The 18,395-nt window shown below is 40.1% G+C and overlaps 1 protein-coding gene across 2 annotated transcripts in view; it reads right to left on the bottom strand.

Moving 5' to 3' along the window:
- phf14 (PHD finger protein 14) overlaps positions 1 to 18,395 on the bottom strand; it is a 104,514-nt gene that overhangs the window by 14,533 nt on the left and 71,586 nt on the right. For both annotated transcript variants that reach the window (XM_053490099.1, XM_053490100.1), the window contains exon 17: positions 6,985 to 7,102. In XM_053490099.1, coding sequence (XP_053346074.1) covers positions 6,985 to 7,102 — 118 coding nt within the window. The remainder of the gene's footprint in view (positions 1 to 6,984; positions 7,103 to 18,395) is intronic.

Genomic DNA, 18,395 nt, shown 5'->3' with positions numbered 1-18,395 from the left:
TCCACAAATTGGCCCCCGAGAGAGGAGGAAGGCGTATGGCTCGCCTAGTTAAAGTGATAGAGGTGACGCGGCTGCATTGATTTTCCCTCCATCTTCATAAACTCCTAGTGTCTAGTGAAACACAGAGGGCCGCCGTTTGAACCCGGAGCTATCACCCTATGGACAGGTCCCCGAAGGTTCTTTACTGCCTTTCTAAATTACACTAACCTTTAGTCAACATCGTGGTCATGAGTGCAACAAGCAAAAGACGAACACCCTCCACTGTGGGACTCCGGAGTCCTATTGCCCTTGACTTCAAGAGCTTTTAGAGCAAACTTTATTCATTTCGTCTTAAAACTTGTGTCTGAAAGAGATGGAGTGTACAGGGTAACAGAAGAGAAAGTCGACTAAAGAACAGAAACAACGGCTTGGTGAATGTATTTCGGCTCCCTCTGTTTGTGTACCACTTTGTTAAACTTTTACGATATCTGGTAATAAAACCAGATTCAATGCAAGGATTAATAGATCGGAAATTACATCACATAGAACAGTATAAATAGAGGATGTCTTGAAATGTACTGTTGACAAGCTTTTAAACCTGCTTTTTGTACTCTTTTGCTCTAGGCTGATCTTTGACTGGTGGCAGCGTGGCAGAGTACTTAGCACTGTGGCCTCGCAGCTCCAGGGTTAAGGGGTTCAAGTCCTACGTGTGCAAGGAGTTTGCATGTTCTCCCCGTGCTTGGTGGCTTTTCTCTGGGTACTCCGGTTTCCTCTCACAGTCCAAAGACATGCAGAGTAATCTAACTGGTGTTTTCACATAGACAGTAGTGACTGTAGGTGCTTGTGCCATGTCATGAGCTGGCATCCCATCCAAGGTGCATCCAGCATAGTGCCCAGAGTCTCTTGGTACAGAAACGGCTCCAGGCCTTCTACAATCCTGTACTGGATAAGTGGTTTTGAAAAAGTTTCTAGTAAGTAATCTTTGAGCTTTGTGTGTCATATATATATATATATATATATATATATATATATATATATATATATATATATATATTGTAAGACTGTGCCCTAATTTATACTGTACGCTGTCAAAGTTGGAAGCACACAAATTCTATCCCAAATCATTACCATTTTTCTTCACAGCCAAACTAAGAAGCAAATCTATTCCAGCACCACTATGTCCTTGTGCACAAAATAAAGTCATTAAAGACATGGGTTGCCAAGGTTTATGTTTAAGAACTCAACTGACCAGCACGGCAAATCTCTGACCTGAACCCCAGGAAACACTTTAGACTGCACCTCAGGCCTGCTCGCCCAATATCAGGGCCTGATATCAATGCTCTTGTAGCTGAATGATCACAAATCCCTACAGCCACGTTTCACATTCTAGTGGAAAACTTCATCTAAAAGAGTGCAGGTTATATTGTAGCAGGAATGGCGGGATTAAATCTGGATGGATCAGGATGTGTACATTATGTTAAAAATACATGTGTGGGATGGTCAGAAGACCATCATATGTAAATACCAGTCTGGACTCATTCTTTTTAGAGGATGACCTAGTTTTTAGATGGAAAAGCTTACTTATAGTATTGTTTTACTCATCCTAATGCTAATTCTCTGAACATCAAGCTTTTGTAATAACTATAGATAAAAAATGATGGCGGTTCTCTCTCATTTATTTCACGACTCAGAGACCTCATTTCTTACTGTCACTACAATTTGTTTCTAGAGATATATAAACAGAGTAGTAACAAGATCCACTGGAAAAAACAATGGCAGTACTTCCCTACAGTCAAGTGTGAATCTGTTTCACAGAATGGATCGACTGCAGCCAATAGTACAGTAGCGCTTTCAGTGCTCAAATATAAAAAGGTTAATTAAATATTTCAACATAAATGGAATCGTATTCATTTTCTGCTGACATTTACCACTGGAAATCATAGAACACTTAACACACAGAAATGCATTATGCTGGTAATAATGACACTATGTACATTTTTAAAAACTCGGATCATTCTTTTCCATCCACATCAAGATGCCGAGCGAACGGCGCCCAGGCCGATGAGTAATGATCTCCATTTTCTCTTTCAATTTTCCATCCAACAGTAAAGCAGCCAGACTGAGGCACTTAATTAAGTTAATTAGGCTAACTTAATTAGGCCGTTTTGCAGGTCACTGTGCGAGTGGTCTGATTGATGAGTGCGCTTGTAAAGGTAATCGCCTTTAGAACTGGATTTAACAAACAGCATGTTAACTGCGAGATCATAAATAACGCTGGAGCGCTTAGTGCAGGGCTCGTCTGACACGTAAAATCCTGTGCTTTTAACAACCGGGTCAATAAATTTTACATGTTAAAATGGAAAATCGCAAGGTCAAAAAAAAAAAAAAAAAGGATTCGGTTTTGTCACTTGACTGTAATTGAACTGAATCGACAGTGTAAATTACAAACGTGGGTTCTTCGGACAGCTAAACTTTTCTCACTATTCTCTTTCCACTCCTCTTGGCATTTTGTTCACATCTGAGCCTTCGGAGCTTGCTGGAACTCTTCATTTGCCATGTGCATTCCTGTTTATCGAGTCCTTGTGACTCAAGTGCGCGGGGTCGCTGAACTCTTTTCCCGAGTCCTCCGAGGATTACTGAGCCTTGTGGTGCTTTAAAAACGGAGCCGATACGCCCGGACCCTTCATCATGGGAGTGTAAATAAGGCTCAAACAAGCCCCGCTCTGGGTTCTGACGGGCTCTCAAATTAAAGGCCATCCATATATTACAGAAGAACTGTCGTTTTATTGCCCGAATCAATTCTTTCAGGCTCTGGAGGTGATGGCACTGGGACGCGGCTCCTGATGGCTGGAGGTTTATCTAACATGTGCAGGCAGGGAAATACGCAGCTGGCGTAATGAACTCAACTCTACCTAATAAAGGCTTTACTGCAGCGCACTGACCCCATCACACCCTGCATATGCCTCCATGCCCATAAACCAAACATGATGTATCTTTTCCCCCCTTTTTCTTCTTCTTCATTTAATACAGGCAGACATAATTAAGGGATTTTATGATACAGCGCACTCACACCAACGAGTTGTCCACGGAGATACAGATTTAGCAAATTTTTTTAATATTATTATTAATCAAGACCTGAGAGGCAGAAACCCATCTGCGGTGACCTTTAAAAAAGAGAGGAAGTTTTAGAGAGGGACAACTTAGCGAGACGGATCAAATCGCGCTGTGCATCATGAGTATCTTGTCTCAAGCCCGCGTATAACAGTGCCCGGGCCCATGATGCATGTGCAGTGTTTTGCCCCGTGCTTTGATCGAGATGTAGCATATGAGAAGATGGCGGTGCAGTGCGTGAGCCGGTCTCATTTCTCTAAAATGCTTCTCTGCTCTCATCTAGAAGTCAAGGCTGGAAGGGATAACAAATCACCTCTTTGGTTCCACTTTTCACTACTGCTGCTTCTTCATTTGCCAGCTGCCAACGAGAGAGAGTGACGTACATCTTTAATGTCGACCCTTCCTCCATCTCAGGCACAAGGTGAATCATGGCTGGGTTTTTTAATGGTTTTTAAAAAAATAAATAAAAATGCATGTAGAGCGATTGCGGTATGGCTATAAGTGTGGTATTTGCAAATATATAACCGGGATTTAAAATTATAACACTCGAAATAACATTTTGGGTGAAAGACATTCAATATGAAAAGAGTTTTGAAGAAATTAGACAAGCCAGTATTTCAGGCTTGTATAAGACTTAACAATGTTATAGATGACTGTGGCTAAGGTACGTGGATTTCTCCACAATACAGCAACGAACCATAACAACACAGACCAGACGTAAACAGCAATTAAACTGTTGGAGCAACGCGGCTTGGATGGTTCTCGTCACTTTCTCGTCGCTCCATAGCACTATAAAGTGCAATTTCTTATTTACTGTACAGCATAAACTAAATAGTTAGTAGAGTGTTAAACACTTAGTCGCTTAACTGGACCTATTTGCAAAGAATTTTATGTAATTGAAGCCTTTTTCAAACGTTACTTGAATGCTCCTGGCTTATACAGTATAAATGGACAAGTAAATAATAATGGTACTGTAATTTGGTTAAAATATAATTCCCAGCAGGGTTACAATAATAATGCTGATGATTAAAGTAAAACGTTCCTCTACTTAAATGAAAATTATTTAAAAAAATTGCATTTCAATCCATTCCTTTATTTAAAAGTACTTTGAACTGCTTTTTATATACTGTACAGTACGTTTAATCTTTAAATCAAAATCAATTCATTTATTTCTGAATACTGTATCTCTCTACACCACTAGAGCTTGTTACATTAAGCCTTTAGGTTATGAATAAATTGACATCTTATAAAGGTTATGAACAAATTGTAGTAATATACAGATTAAAATGTTTTCATCAATTCCAGCTTGAGTCTTGATCAAACCCATCTATACCATTTACTTTTCCTTATATTCCTACTATCCTTATATTTAAGTTTGAGTTACACTTGAAAGGACGAAAAAGACATTTTAAGCTGGATAGACTCATTTTTGAAAAAGAAAATCTATTAAATGCCGGCGAGTAATGGGAATCTGTAATCATCTCAACACCCATCCCCGCCACGCCCCCCCAAACCCTATCCAGTTCTTCAATGAAGTGAGAAGGCAAAAAAAAAAAAGGTGTTTAAGGAGGGCAGGAAAGAGATTGCCCTTACTGCTTAACCAAACGTCCAGGAGGTTTAGCTGGACCTGATCTAAAATCTCCTAAAACCTTTACCCCTAACCCTTGGAACACACACGGTGACCAACAACTCCACGCTCTGGTTCTTCTCTGCCAACCTACAGGAGGAGCTGGATCAGGTCTGACCCCACCCCATGAACTCTTGATTCTGCATTGATGATGACTAAAAAACTCTTCATGCGTGTTTTAAGTGCAGTGTTGATTCTAGCGTGTGGCGTGTTGCAATAGCTACCTTGGGGAGGTTGTTAAAGAGAATCAGCAGGAAAAAAAACAACAAAAAAAAAACATCATTATTAATCAATATTATGCTTGCCGAAAATTCAAGCTAGACAGAGATACTAGGCGGCAGCGGATGCTACAACAGAAAGTCTGCTAGGCCTGAAGAAGAATGCGTGAGCGAGAGAGAGAGAGAGAGAGAGAGAGCGAAGAGTGTGTAGCCCAATTTTCGCAGGCTGTGTGTAAGCGTGTGATTAAACGGGATTGCGTCTGAGCTTTCAGGCTCTCTGGGGATTGGAGCGGTTCCCCCTGCAGGCTGCCAGAGAACTCGTTTAAAAAGTGAAGGCTTGCTTAATCCGCCGTATGCCTCCCACTGTCTAAATCTCTTTTGTCTACCTCCGCTCGGCGCTTTTGTTCGCACCCGCTTAGCCCTCGTGTTGTAGCAGCAGGTCATCATTCTTATGCTTTCTTCTGCGCTTTTGACTTACAACACCTAACAGGGTGCACGATGGGGGTCAACTGTCAATTCGATTCTTGACTCCGTATTTTAGAAGGCAGGATTCGAGAGAAATGTATTTGCCGTGTAGAGCCAGTTCAACTGCTTAGATGTATAAATCTAGAATTGATACAATATGCAATTGTCCATACAAGTCATACTGTTTAATTAAATGTGGATAAAAAATTTTATATGATGGACAAAAAAACATTATGTTCCTATTTTCATATAATAAAGAGGGGGGGGGGGGGGGGCAAGAAAAATAGATGCCACTTATAATGACCATCATGGCTGACCCTTGCCTCGATCGTCTCTAACCTTTTGATGTTACTGCTGAACGATAATCCCGCATTGGCGTTCCTGCCACGCAGACATCCCACTATGCCTTTTACATTCCACTTTCTCTTTGGCAACATCAATTAACCTCCATTTTCCATGCAGATAGAGCCTGGCAGGCCCAGGCTGGCCTTTTAAAGATAAATTGAAAAGCGGGTACATTTATTAACTTAATTAGGTTTGGAAGTTGAAACACATTGCCTTTGATTCAATGAGGGGGAAAAATGTGACTAGGGGAAAGAAAGAAAAAATATATATATATATCGCTGGCGGTTGGACATATAATTCTGAAGGGAGGGAGACATTAAAATGAATATGGAAAGCAAGGTTTGAGTCAACAGTGTTCTTTGTCTCCAGAATTAAGGTAAGAGCTTTTTGCCAGACAGGTATTCTAAGAGAAACGATGGCTCCGAGCTCTGAGTCACTGCCACAGCGGCTAAAGCAAGATACCGGAGAATTAAAGCGGTGGATGAATTCCCCCTGACCGTATCGTCATTAAAATTTCAAACACAGGCCACTTTGCTTTGATCTGCCGTTAAAGGAGCCAAAGACATACAGTACATATTGCATGCTGAATGTTCGAGGAAGCCACCTCTTGAGATTAGCAGTGCACTCTTACTGCATGTGAAAAGCATCAGAGAATAACAAACTTTGCTATACTGTTTAAAAGTTAACTGTAATTAAGTTCTACTAGGGGGCGGGGGTGGGGAAAGGATTCACAATGCTCAGGAAAGTAGACTGATTTAATTAATTTGATTATTTAACGATTTAAAATATTCTTGTATTAAGGTCTTAAATTGCCCCCAACTGACCCCCAAAGAAAAAGCAACTCCTCAACTGGACTCAACACTTTCAGAACATTTAGTTGATGAAATTTTACTTATGTTGAAAAAAAAAAAGGTTTTCCAAGTTTTCATCTAATGGCGTAATAATGCTGGCGAGACTTTTTAGCGCTGTAAGAAAATAAAGGAAGAAGTCTGCTTTGTTTTAAAAATATTTAGTATTTAATGAGTCTCTCTCTCTCTCTCTCTCTCTCTCTCTCTCTCTCTCTCTCTTGTTCTTTCTTTCTAAACTAAAAACCATGAAATTATAATTGGGCTCAACACCAACACCTCAATTTTGACCCAGTGTGATTTTAGTAAATTTTTCCCCAGGTGTATCAGAACGCCATCAGCTGACGACATTACAGCCCTGTCTTCACCTCGGCGTCCCCTAAGCGACTCTCACCTTCGATGATGAGGTGTCACATTCCTGACAGATCCACCCATAGCCCGTCTGCTTCGGCGACTTCTTCAAGGGAGGGTCCAGGCAGCCGAAGTGGTAACACAGCTGACACTCGTCACACCTACGGAGAGAGGAAGAGTCATATTACCAGCGAGGACATAGCTCAAGCCAGGGAGCAGTGTCTCCACTGACACGTTGCAGGCACGCGGTCTACAAGTATCCCTGCCAAAAAAGCGGCATGGTCCTCATCAGGCAGATTTGATCGATGGTGACAGAGCAGCTTCCTGTCAGGTAACAGATGCTTAATAGATTCAAAACACATTGGCACAGCACCTCTCACATGGCCTTGTAGAGCCATCATAAAACACGCCGGCTTGATTGGCTCGCCTGAAATGGGTTTCTGTGCATCGTACCAATAAATCCTTATAGGGTTTTTTTTTTTTTTTAAACCTATTTCCCAGCTTTAAAAGGAGAATCAGTCTTATGACCATCCACCATTCGAGCCTGCGAACATCAGACATAAAATTGTGTTTACTTTGAAATAACTGGACAATCCATGTTTTTGTGAGCTGTGAAAATAACATATAGTGTTAGCAAGACCTCCATTTATCATGCATGGGCTGTCATTGGTGAACGCCTGGATGCCCTTCAGGCCAGCTTCCATGCCCTCCCCTCTCCATCCAGCCTGTAATTAACTAATTATGTTGTAATCAATAGTGAAGATCCAGATTTGGCAATGTAAATCAGATAAGGGCCGAGGAGGTCAATAGCCCCCCCCCATTCGTATACATTATATGGATGAGATGTACTAGGCTCTTATCAAACGGTGTTCAGGAGAAGAAAATGAAAGAAAAGCACTTTATCATTTGTTGGCCTTAACTCAAATCGGTTCGTTTCCCTCCAGAACACTTTATCCGACCAAAAGCAAATTTTTTTACCCCATACTTTGGTTTGGAGGTATTTACAAAGATGGGGTCAAGCTCGATAGGAAGAACGCAGTGTTAAATGACGCAGAAGCCCTTTTCAAAATCTGCCCGCGCAGAGCCACCAAATGCTAATTAAAGGATAGTGATGGATATAACACAGCACTAATGAGGAAAAAAGGGTGGGATATGCACACGGCTAGAACATCCTGTCAAAGAAAAGAAGGTTGCCTTGATTTATGGACATTATTTACTTTATTACATTACACTTGGTCGAGGTTGAAGTCTCTACCAAAATAGCAACAATTTTCCCTTTTGCAAACCAACAACACTTTTCTTTGGTAAAACTTTAGCAAATTTTCTTTTGCCGCACAGCCGTCAAGATCCTTTTACGTGTAAGAACATTCACTCGCATTTAACTCCTAAGAGAAATCTTAAAGAGCAGGAAGCTTGGTTGAGAATTTCAGTGTATATAAACTAAAAACCGAACCGGGTGTCATTATTATAAATTAAAAACCAATAATCAAATCATGGGATTTCAAATGGCTTGGTCAAACTGTGCAACTAAATAAAATGATCATAGGGTTTTCAACCAAACAGAAGAATGTTTGTGGACACCTGACCATCATATCCATGTGGGCTATTTGAACATCCCTTTCCAAATTTCTGTTATAATAACCTTCATTCTTCTATAAAGCCATTCTGCCAGACTATTTGTGTGTGGCTTTGGGGATTTGTGATCATTCATTTTCAAAAGCATTAATGAGGTCAGGCACTGATGTTGAAGGTGTACATGGTGTTCCAGTTCATCCTAAAGGTGTTCAGTGGGGTTGAGGACACTCGAGCACACCGCGTCTTCATGGACCTTGTCAGGTAAGAATCACAAATCGGTCTGATTTACCATACAGTCTAGTTGTCTCTGCAAACTAATGTCAATTTCATTGGATTTCCAAATAGTCTACAAACCAATAATATAATAAAACACTAGTAATCAAATAATTTAGAGTTTATAAGGAACTAGTGTAGTAATAGAGTTTCCAACCAGAGGGTCATCTCAGGTGGCTTAAATCCATAACTTGGCAAAGAGGTTTTAATCAAACATCATAAACTGACTCTACAAACCAATGATAGGGGAATGGAGATGCCAAACATCCTCTTAAAACCACTGTTCAGATGCTTTCAAGGTTATGGAGTTTCCCCACCAAGCGTTAAATTAGACTCTACAAACAAATAACCAGAACATGGTGTTTCAAACAGCTTTATCATCAAAGCGTTACAATGATCATGGAGTTTCCAACAAACCTGCCAAATTAGACTCTACAAACTAATAACCAGATCATGGGAATTTCATGGACTTTTTTTGTTTTTTATCATGATCATTGAGTTTCCAACTAAGCAGCCAAATAAGACTCCGGGCTGCCCAGATATGCAAAAATGATTCGGGGGAAGAAAAAACAAAACAAACAAACAAAAAAAAAACGCAAGTTGAAAACAAGAATAAGATTTTCACAGAGCAGCAATTCTGAAACAAATCAGTACAGTTTCTAAATGTATTCCAAGTGCCTTTAAAAACTGAAAGAGGGTAATTATGAAAAGGTTTAGGTTACCATATTAAAGATCCAGTTTAGGTAATTTTAATGCCTTTAACACTTTAACAATATTAAAAAATAAAAAGTATATATCCAACAGTAAACAGGTGATCGGTCATTTCTGCACCAAACTGAATGGATTTCTTGTTGTTACAATGATCAGTGATTTTTAGTTACTCCACTGTTTTCCCTAACAAACATTTTAATTAATGATCTACAATAATACGAGAACATTTCACTAGCAAGAAATGCCAAACTCGAGATTCTTATAGCATTTCCTAACATCATTTGGAATAAATGAATAAATATCATGTAGTCCTAACATAACTGAAACGATATACATATTAAGAACGACTCATATGTACTCATATATATATATATATATATATATATATATATATATATATATATATATATATATATATATATACACACACATATATGTTCATCCTAAACGATGGCAGAATTTATTTCCCAAGCTTGTCTTAATGGCATACGCTGCTCATGTCCTGATATGCCAAGCTCGTATCACTATCTAATCCACATATTCCTTGTGACAGAGCGATGAGCAAACGGGCTGCCCACGGCGACAGACTGTCAGCTCGAAACTGCCTCCATTACATGATCTCTCTCTGTAGAAAAAGGAGGAGGGGGGAGAATTACTGCACTCTACTCACATCCTATTGTTATGTGTGAAAAACACTGGCTGTCCCCATTAGCAGAATAGTTAACACAAGGTTATTTCTTTTTTTTCATGTCGTTTTATTCACGATTACTTTTTTAGAAAATTGACAGTGCCGAAATAAACCAATCAGCTAATTAAAATGACTGGTATTCACGACGGGGTAAGTCGATTTCTTTTGCAATTGGATGCTTAAGTAATCCACACAATAAGTCAAGCCTTAGACTTCATTATTCGTCTACTATATGGCCTCAAAAGGATAGAGGGAAATAAAGAGCTGTGACTTCTATTTTTTAACTCCTGCTAAACAGATTGTATACACATTGCATTACTTAAAGCAGTGTCTGAACTATCCAGGAGTTTTTATGGGCTAAAGAGCATTAGCTCTCTCTCTCTCTCTATATATATATATATATATATATGAAATTTCATCACAAGCCGTAGTTTGCCTCGAACACCCCTTATCGTTAAACACAAATTGAATAATGCATTAGTTAGTGTAAACATGTTGTTTGATCTATATATTGCTTTATGCAAGATAAGCAATGTAAGCTAACTGAATGTCTAGGTCTATTATGTGGACTGACCAGGAGCATCAATGATTTCTGCTATTTCTTTTCTTTTTGTCTCTATATACGGTACATTTTGAAAAGAAGTCGTATATGAAGGAATACAATAAAACTGCGATTATTTTTTTTTCCCCATGTCGAACAGTAAAAGCAGAATGGAATTAAAGATCCCACGCATCAGGCACAGGACTAGGTCCAGAAAACATTTGACTTTGTGCTTTATAGCTCACTCACTATATTGTCTATATCATTTTATCCTGGTTTGCAGGGGCCTGGAGCCTATGCCAGGTGACTTAGCCTCCAATAACTACCTAGACTCCATATTAACATCAATTAACATCAACTGTTATAGCTGAACTGGCTCCCACCTAACACACAGGATTGAATGCAGATCAATTCCTGCTCTCTGTTTCACCCAAATGATGGTGGGTTCCCTGTTGAGTCTGGTTCCTCTCAAGGTTTTTCCTATTGCCATCTCAGGGAGTTTTTCCCTGCCACTGTCGCCCTCGGCTTGCTCATCAGGGACTATTTGACCATTTTGATACATACACATTCACATTCCATACAAACTTAAATAATTCTTTTGATTGTTTAAAGCTACTCTGCGACAATGACTATTGTTAAAAGCGCTATACAAATAAAATTGAATTGAACTGAACTTGGGGCATGAGGCGGGTGGATGCCAACCCATCAAAGGGCACACATACTCACACACTATGGAACAATTTGGGGACGCCCATTAGACTGATTCGCATGTCTTTGGACTGTGGGAGGAAACCAGAGTATACAGAGGTAAACTCCATGCACACAGACTCTGAGGCGGGAATCGAACCCGAACCCTGGAGGTGCAAGGCGACAGTGCTTACCTCTAAGCCATCATACTGCCATGCTTTATAGCATCATAACTTGGTTCAGAAAATCTCTGTTTAATGTGCTTATGACACGAATGGTATACTCGTTAGCTTTGTCAAGCCCTCCTTCTAATATAGAACCAAGTTTATGAAGCAGTTAAGCAAAATTACAAAACAGCATTAAGACACCATTCCCTATAACCAAAGAATACTACTAATTACAGACTTGTATGAGGAAGTGAAGTGAAGCTAAAAAGCAGCAACATCAGCAACATCATGAGCATGGATACGGAATGTGTGCAGGAAGGAGGAATTCAAATCACCCTCGAGACCGCTCGGTGAAAAGAAGACAAATGATCAAGAATGTGAGTGTGTCGTGCTAATGAGTGCACGCTTATTGTTGCATACAGCCAACGATTGATTTCGTGTGAACCCTCCACTCTGGCAAATAAAGAAGGATCAAGGAGCGGGAGACTCCTCTTCTCTCCGCAGGAGAGTTTAAGACCCGTGGCATCCACAGGAGGCCTGCGTTTTATTAGTGCTGGCCATGACGCTTCGCCGTTTCACGCCTTTAATTACTTTGCCTTAATGAACCTTTTGTTGTGTATCACGGTTTACCATCTTTGAATTAAAACACTGCTCAGCCATGCAGGCCCAAGCTGGAGCGAGGCAGGTGATTATGGGTAATTGGAATTCAAAATGACAAGACCTGTCCACTGAAATAGCTTAACCTTGTCAGTTTCCTAAACCTTAAAATGGACATATAAATTTGTTTTCTAATTATAAACAGACTGCAACTAGTTTTGTCTTTAAGGTAAATCTTGTCCAAAAGCTCATTCAACAGAAAGGCAGATAATTTGTGCAACCAATTAAAACTTGTTTATTTATGAAAAAACAAACAAAAAAACTATGTATTTGAAAGTATATTGCAGAGCATAACCACAAGGCAGGATGCTTATCAGTCTTATGCTTGGGTCAGAATGGACCAATTTAACAACAAATGGGTGTTTTTTTTTTCAGTTATATTACACATTCAGGGTCACCATAACCTGTGATTGTCTATTAGGTATTTACTCTCGAAGCCCATGCACACATAGCAACCACCAAGAACGTGACCAGGTTTTGTATAACCACCTCCTTAAGTGTTGTTTGGATCTTCTGGAGAAAAACTTCTTCTAGATATTTAGGGCCCAGGCACTATGACATCAGCCCTACAGTATGTCTTCATAGTGTGTAAAAGGCCCTATATTTTTTCCTAAAGATTATTCGGGCCCCAGCACTTTAGGGTGTACAGGAGCCTCTTGTTTTCCTAAGGATTTTTTCCCCACATTTGGGGCTTTTTAGGGGTCTTACCATGCTCAAAAACTCATAAAAATTGGGAGACAGGTTGGAGTCTGCTGCCATTAGGATGCTGGTGAGAATGGTTAGGGTCCCGGACGTGGCTCGGTACCCTCACACAAGATTTTGTCGCATAACTCATACACACTTGTACGTATGCACGTGAAACCCGGTATACATTTAGAGCTCATTGAGCCGAACAACGTTCACTTTGCATGTCATGGGCTCAACTCAACAGGCCGTCAGTTAATTTGTGTCATTTGAAAAACAGACCGCAAGGAATTTGATATACTCTTCCTATGTAGTTTATCCGATCGGCACCAGACTAGGGCCTATGTGATCTAAAGACATTGAGGATGAGGGATTTTTAATATCTCAAACGGGTTAGCAGTGACAATGCCTTAAACTTTAAATTTCAACTTTTCTAAAATTATGTCATGATGGTATTGGGATATCCCCTTTAAACCCATGTGCCCACTGTTTTTCTGGGGTGCCCAGGTGGCGATGGCGCAGGGTGCTTGGGCCCGCTCATTGTTGCTTGCAACTATTTTTATGTTTGGTTTAAATATGACATGACACATCTTGCTTCATGCTATTGTGCATGCTACCTGTCCTGCATCCAACCACCTGCTGCACTACATACATCAGCCAAAGAGTCCCCTGCTGAATGGTAGACATTTTTATTTTTATCGTGTGCATGAAGATTTTATTTTTTCTCAATCAAAAAACAGAACAAAAAACTTTCCTGTTTGGCTTTCTAACAGGCTAGATTTCTTCTTAGAATGTTTAAGTGTATATAAGGACAGTCAGATATAATAGGCATCTTTTAGGTGTGACGCAAGATGATGTAATCTTTTAGGTGTGATAATACTTATATTAAATATTAAAAGCTTTGTTGGAAGAGATTTACCATCATAAACAAATGCATTTCCTTATGCACTTAACTATGCAGCTTAACAAATTCACCCTATGTTATAATACAGTATTAGGTTAACTACTGATTACATGCCAAGTCAGTTTCCGAGCAACCAAAACATGTGACTGGGCTGCAGACTGAGGCTTTTCCACCAAGACCTAGGCTTGTGCATTTCTGATAACACTTATTAGTCATCTAATCACATTAGATCCCTTTAAATAAAATACATATGGTAACTAGGACAGCACACACAGGTTCAAGAAAAATGTACTACACAGCTCTCAGTACTAATCATGTGAACCATTTCTATCTCTTTTGCACTGATGAATCAGTCTAATCCCTTTGTTGTATCTGTAATATGCAGGTCCCAGCTTCTATCTGCTCCGAGCACTGCCCTTACACAACCAAGGTCCTTGATGCTATCAAAGCAATTCAAGTGCATTTTAATCATTGGGAAAATCGAGCCGCTTTCCTCTCTCTTTTTTCCCCCCTCTGGAGGCCCAGACACAATCCAATCACTCATAAGAGTATTGATTGAGCTAATCTTATTGGTATTCGGACTAAGGAAGGAGGAGAAAACACGATTGATCACTTTTGTCTACGACATGTGTTGCTCTCGGACGGCGAAGGCGTTATCCCCTTTCATCTGCCGTTTAATCTCAGGGGGAGTTCTTGGAGATCCCCTGCTGAGCTCTCTCAGCACCGGATTTACAAAGCCGGTCCTAACAGAGACGAGCTGTGACGGCTTAATTCAATCAAAGGACGTTTTGGAAAGATACCATACAATTTTTAGATAAAAGTGCTCAAGACATGAGTAGGCATTTGAGGACTGGATCGTTGCTAATTTGGTTGTCTGGCTTTTATTATTTTTTTTAAGGAAATGGCAATCTGGAACATCAGGGGGATTTACTTAAATGTAGACAAATACTTTTAAAAAAGGAGAAGAAAAAGAGCTGACTTCTATGGTCTGACTTGCTTGTTTGGATATGCTTCCTGTTACTGATTTTATAGATGCCTTACAAGCTACTATAAATCCTGGGGCAAAGCTTCATGAACACAGACCATTCAAATGTCAAACCACCTAAACTGACCATATTTGTATAAATATATGCATATGTATTGCCAGCATTAAAACCATCAGCCATCATGAATCATTCGCTGAATCATTTACATTTAGGCATTTTGGCAGATGCCCTTATCCAGAGTAAATTAAATTTTTTTTTAATCTCATTATATACTGTACCTAAGCAGTTGAGGATTAAGGGCCCAACAATGGCAACTTAAGGGTCATGGGTTTTGAACCTGGGACCTTCCAAACTGTAGTCCAATACCTTAACCTCTGACCAGCATCAAGCCATGGGCCCCAAAAAAACTCAAGGTAAGCTGTGGCACCAAGACTTTAGCAGCAGATCATTTAAGCCCTGTAAGTTGTTAAGCCTTCATAGATTAAACACAGATGTGTAATCGGAATGACATTTGGGGAATTTGGAGGCCAAGTCAACATCTACTTTTGGTTTTCCTCAAACCATTCCTAAAAAACTTTCATCTTGCTCAAAGAGACCACTGTTAATAGGCAATAATATTTAGATGTAGAGGTTTACTCTGTCTAACAATGTTCAGTGTTTCCTAGCAGAATGTTGCCCAATGCATAGCACTGTCTCTTTTAGCTTGCCTTCCTTTTATAGTGCATTCTGGTGCCATCTCTTTCCCAGGTAAGCAACACACACAAACACCCGGCCATCCACATGGTGTAAAAGAAAATGTGATTCATCAGACCAGGCCACCTTCCTCCATTAGTCCATGTTCCAGTCCTGATAAGCCCATTGTAAATGCATTTGGGATCGGTTTGCAGGTATGCAACCTGTGATGCTCAGTGTGTTCTGACACCTTTCTATCATAGCCAGCATTAAGGTTTTTATAAATTTGTGCTACAGTAGGTCTTCTGTGGGATAGGACCAGACATGCTAGCCTTCGCTCATCATGAACCGGTTTGCCTTCCTTGAACCAACTAGGACTATCCATAGCATATTGGGAACACCACATCTGGGGAACTTGGCCTCCAAATTCCCCAGTTATCAATCCGATCGAACATCTGTGGAATGTGCTGACAGACAGGTCTGATCCATGGAGGCCCAACTCACAACTTACAGGGCTTAAATCTAATCACCACAATTTTGCCCTTAAAGTCGCTCTGAACATTACGCTTGCCCATTTTTCCTGCTTCCAACACATCAACTTTGAGAACTGACTGTTCCATTCTGACTTGACTGTTCAACTGGCTTATATATCCTACCCGTGACAGGTTCCACTCTAACAAGGAAATTAATGTTATTCTCAAAAGATTGAATGTTATGGTTGGAGTATTTGTGCAAATCTATGAGGGAATAATATTTCAGAAAAAAAAAATAGCTGGAAACTTTTTAACACCAAATTAAACTTGGGTTATACTGAGAATATAAATGGAGCTTGTTTGGGGGTTAATCTGCATGCCAATTCTGATTGTCCCTTTGTAGATTAAATTAAAGTGAACAAGAGGAAGTTTCAGATCTTCAAATATTTTTTTCACAGTGAATTAAAAAACAAAACAAAAAAAAAAACTATTTACTTAAAGGAAAAAAAAAAACCTTCTGGGAGCGTTGCCTCACCGTTAAATCATGCAAGCATTGGTACTGAACATGATCACAAACAGGGTCCTCTTCTTCTTTTTTCTGTGACACAGTGATTGTGAGTCTCACTCGCTACAGACCACCTTTTTTTTTTTTTTTTCAAAAAACGGTTGAAAGAAACCCTGCAAATTTATCACCCGGCTTGGTCGCAATTACCTGGGGAGAGGCCACGTGAGCCGGATCGATAGAGCACAAAGCGCTCGGCCATTGACCGGAGGCCATGACAAAGTGCCCCAAAGGCTTTTTGTGAATCCCTTCAATAAGAGGAGCGGATTATTGGCCTTCCTGCACTTTTTGATTAACGTTGAGATGGGAACAGTATTATTATGGAGCTATTGTTTGACAAGGAGGTGTTGCTAAGACTGGGAGAGTAACTGAGGAAAAAGGCGCACTAACTCGTTTTTATTAACTCATTACAAAACAGCTCACTCGGGGAGTTGCTAAAAGGTTGCACAGGGAGATGGAAAATGGCACGAGAAACTTTCAGAAGTAGGAGCTGCGTCCAAGTTGTGTTTTTCCTCCTGATGTTCAGCAGGGGGCTGAAATGAGTCGAGCTGAGTCACCACCTTCAACCATCATGCTAACGAAACAACTCTTTCAGACACTTTTTTTTTTTTTATTATACGGAAAGAAAATCTTCAGGAAAATGGGTAGGAGGAGCGGAAAAAAGGGTTCTGAGTTTTGCCTTTGTGTGAAAATCTAGGTCCTCAGGGCAGCAATTCGTGCCCACGTACAGAGGAGTTTGTGGGCTGAAGGGAAGAGATGGAAAGAAGGGAGGATCAGCAGAGGAGAGGAGATCCAGACATGCACTGCAGTCAGCGCGATGCGATAAAACACGTTAGGAAGTTGTGGTGTAATGGGTTTTAGCTGCTAGGCCACCCTTCCCACACTGTTTCCTCTTTTAATGGTTGGTAGGGTAAGGGGGGAGGAGAAAAAAAAAGCAGTGAAGTCAGCAAAACAAAATGCCGCCATTAAATCATCTGCACAGATCCTATGTCAGGGCTGTAATAGGAAAAGAGGCCATCGTTGGAAAGGTTACTGCTCGTCCAGATCCTACACACACACACTCCCACACTGAATATCCTTCAAGTCCTCAAGCAGCACATAATCTCAGATACCGTATAATCAATTCAACCATATCTTTATTTGCCATACCAAGCAACATTAGAATCATTCATAATCATTCACAACGCTATTAAAATTTTAATTCTGATTGATTACGTACTGTATATTACAACAGGGCTTAGACTGTTACCCCGGCTGCAAGGTAACCCACAAGTTTGTATTCACGTTCTTAATGTCATTTCAGGAGACACCCAAGTAAGCGAGATGAAAAGATGCTGAAGGATGTGATGAAGCATTTATTAAGCTTCATAAATTCTCTGTTTATTCGACAAAATTTGACATGCTTGTCATTTAAACTTCAAGATTCAGAGGGAATAAAAGAGGCTGGTAAGGAAATGAACCTTAAACAGTGGACTGTGGAAGTAAGGCTACAAAGTATTTTAATTGATAATTACATTTGAGGTGCTTTTATGATCTAAAAAAATAAAGTAACAATCTTTGCAGTCTAAATCGAGTTAAAAGCTACGGTGTATTTACAGTACATAGTATTATTACTTTTCAGTGGAGTCCAATCATGTCCTGCTCCTGCGGAATGCCTTTGTGCATGGAACAACGGTTGTGGAATCTGGCCCCGATTAATTACTTACAGTATACCCCTATTCGCTCAGTCAAATTTGCTACGATGCCTCCCAATTTAAAGATTCCGAAGTCGCTGCTGTCGGTACCAAATTGGTTAATTTTCCAAACATATCGACCCAACATCGAGCTGTTGGTGATTTAAACGAATTCGTAAGAACATGAAACCAATTCTACAG

Source organism: Clarias gariepinus, chromosome 28, assembly GCF_024256425.1.
Source record: "Clarias gariepinus isolate MV-2021 ecotype Netherlands chromosome 28, CGAR_prim_01v2, whole genome shotgun sequence".
NCBI lineage: Eukaryota > Metazoa > Chordata > Actinopteri > Siluriformes > Clariidae > Clarias > Clarias gariepinus.
Note: the sequence above shows the minus strand (reverse complement) of the source record. Positions and strands in the feature narration are given on the sequence as shown.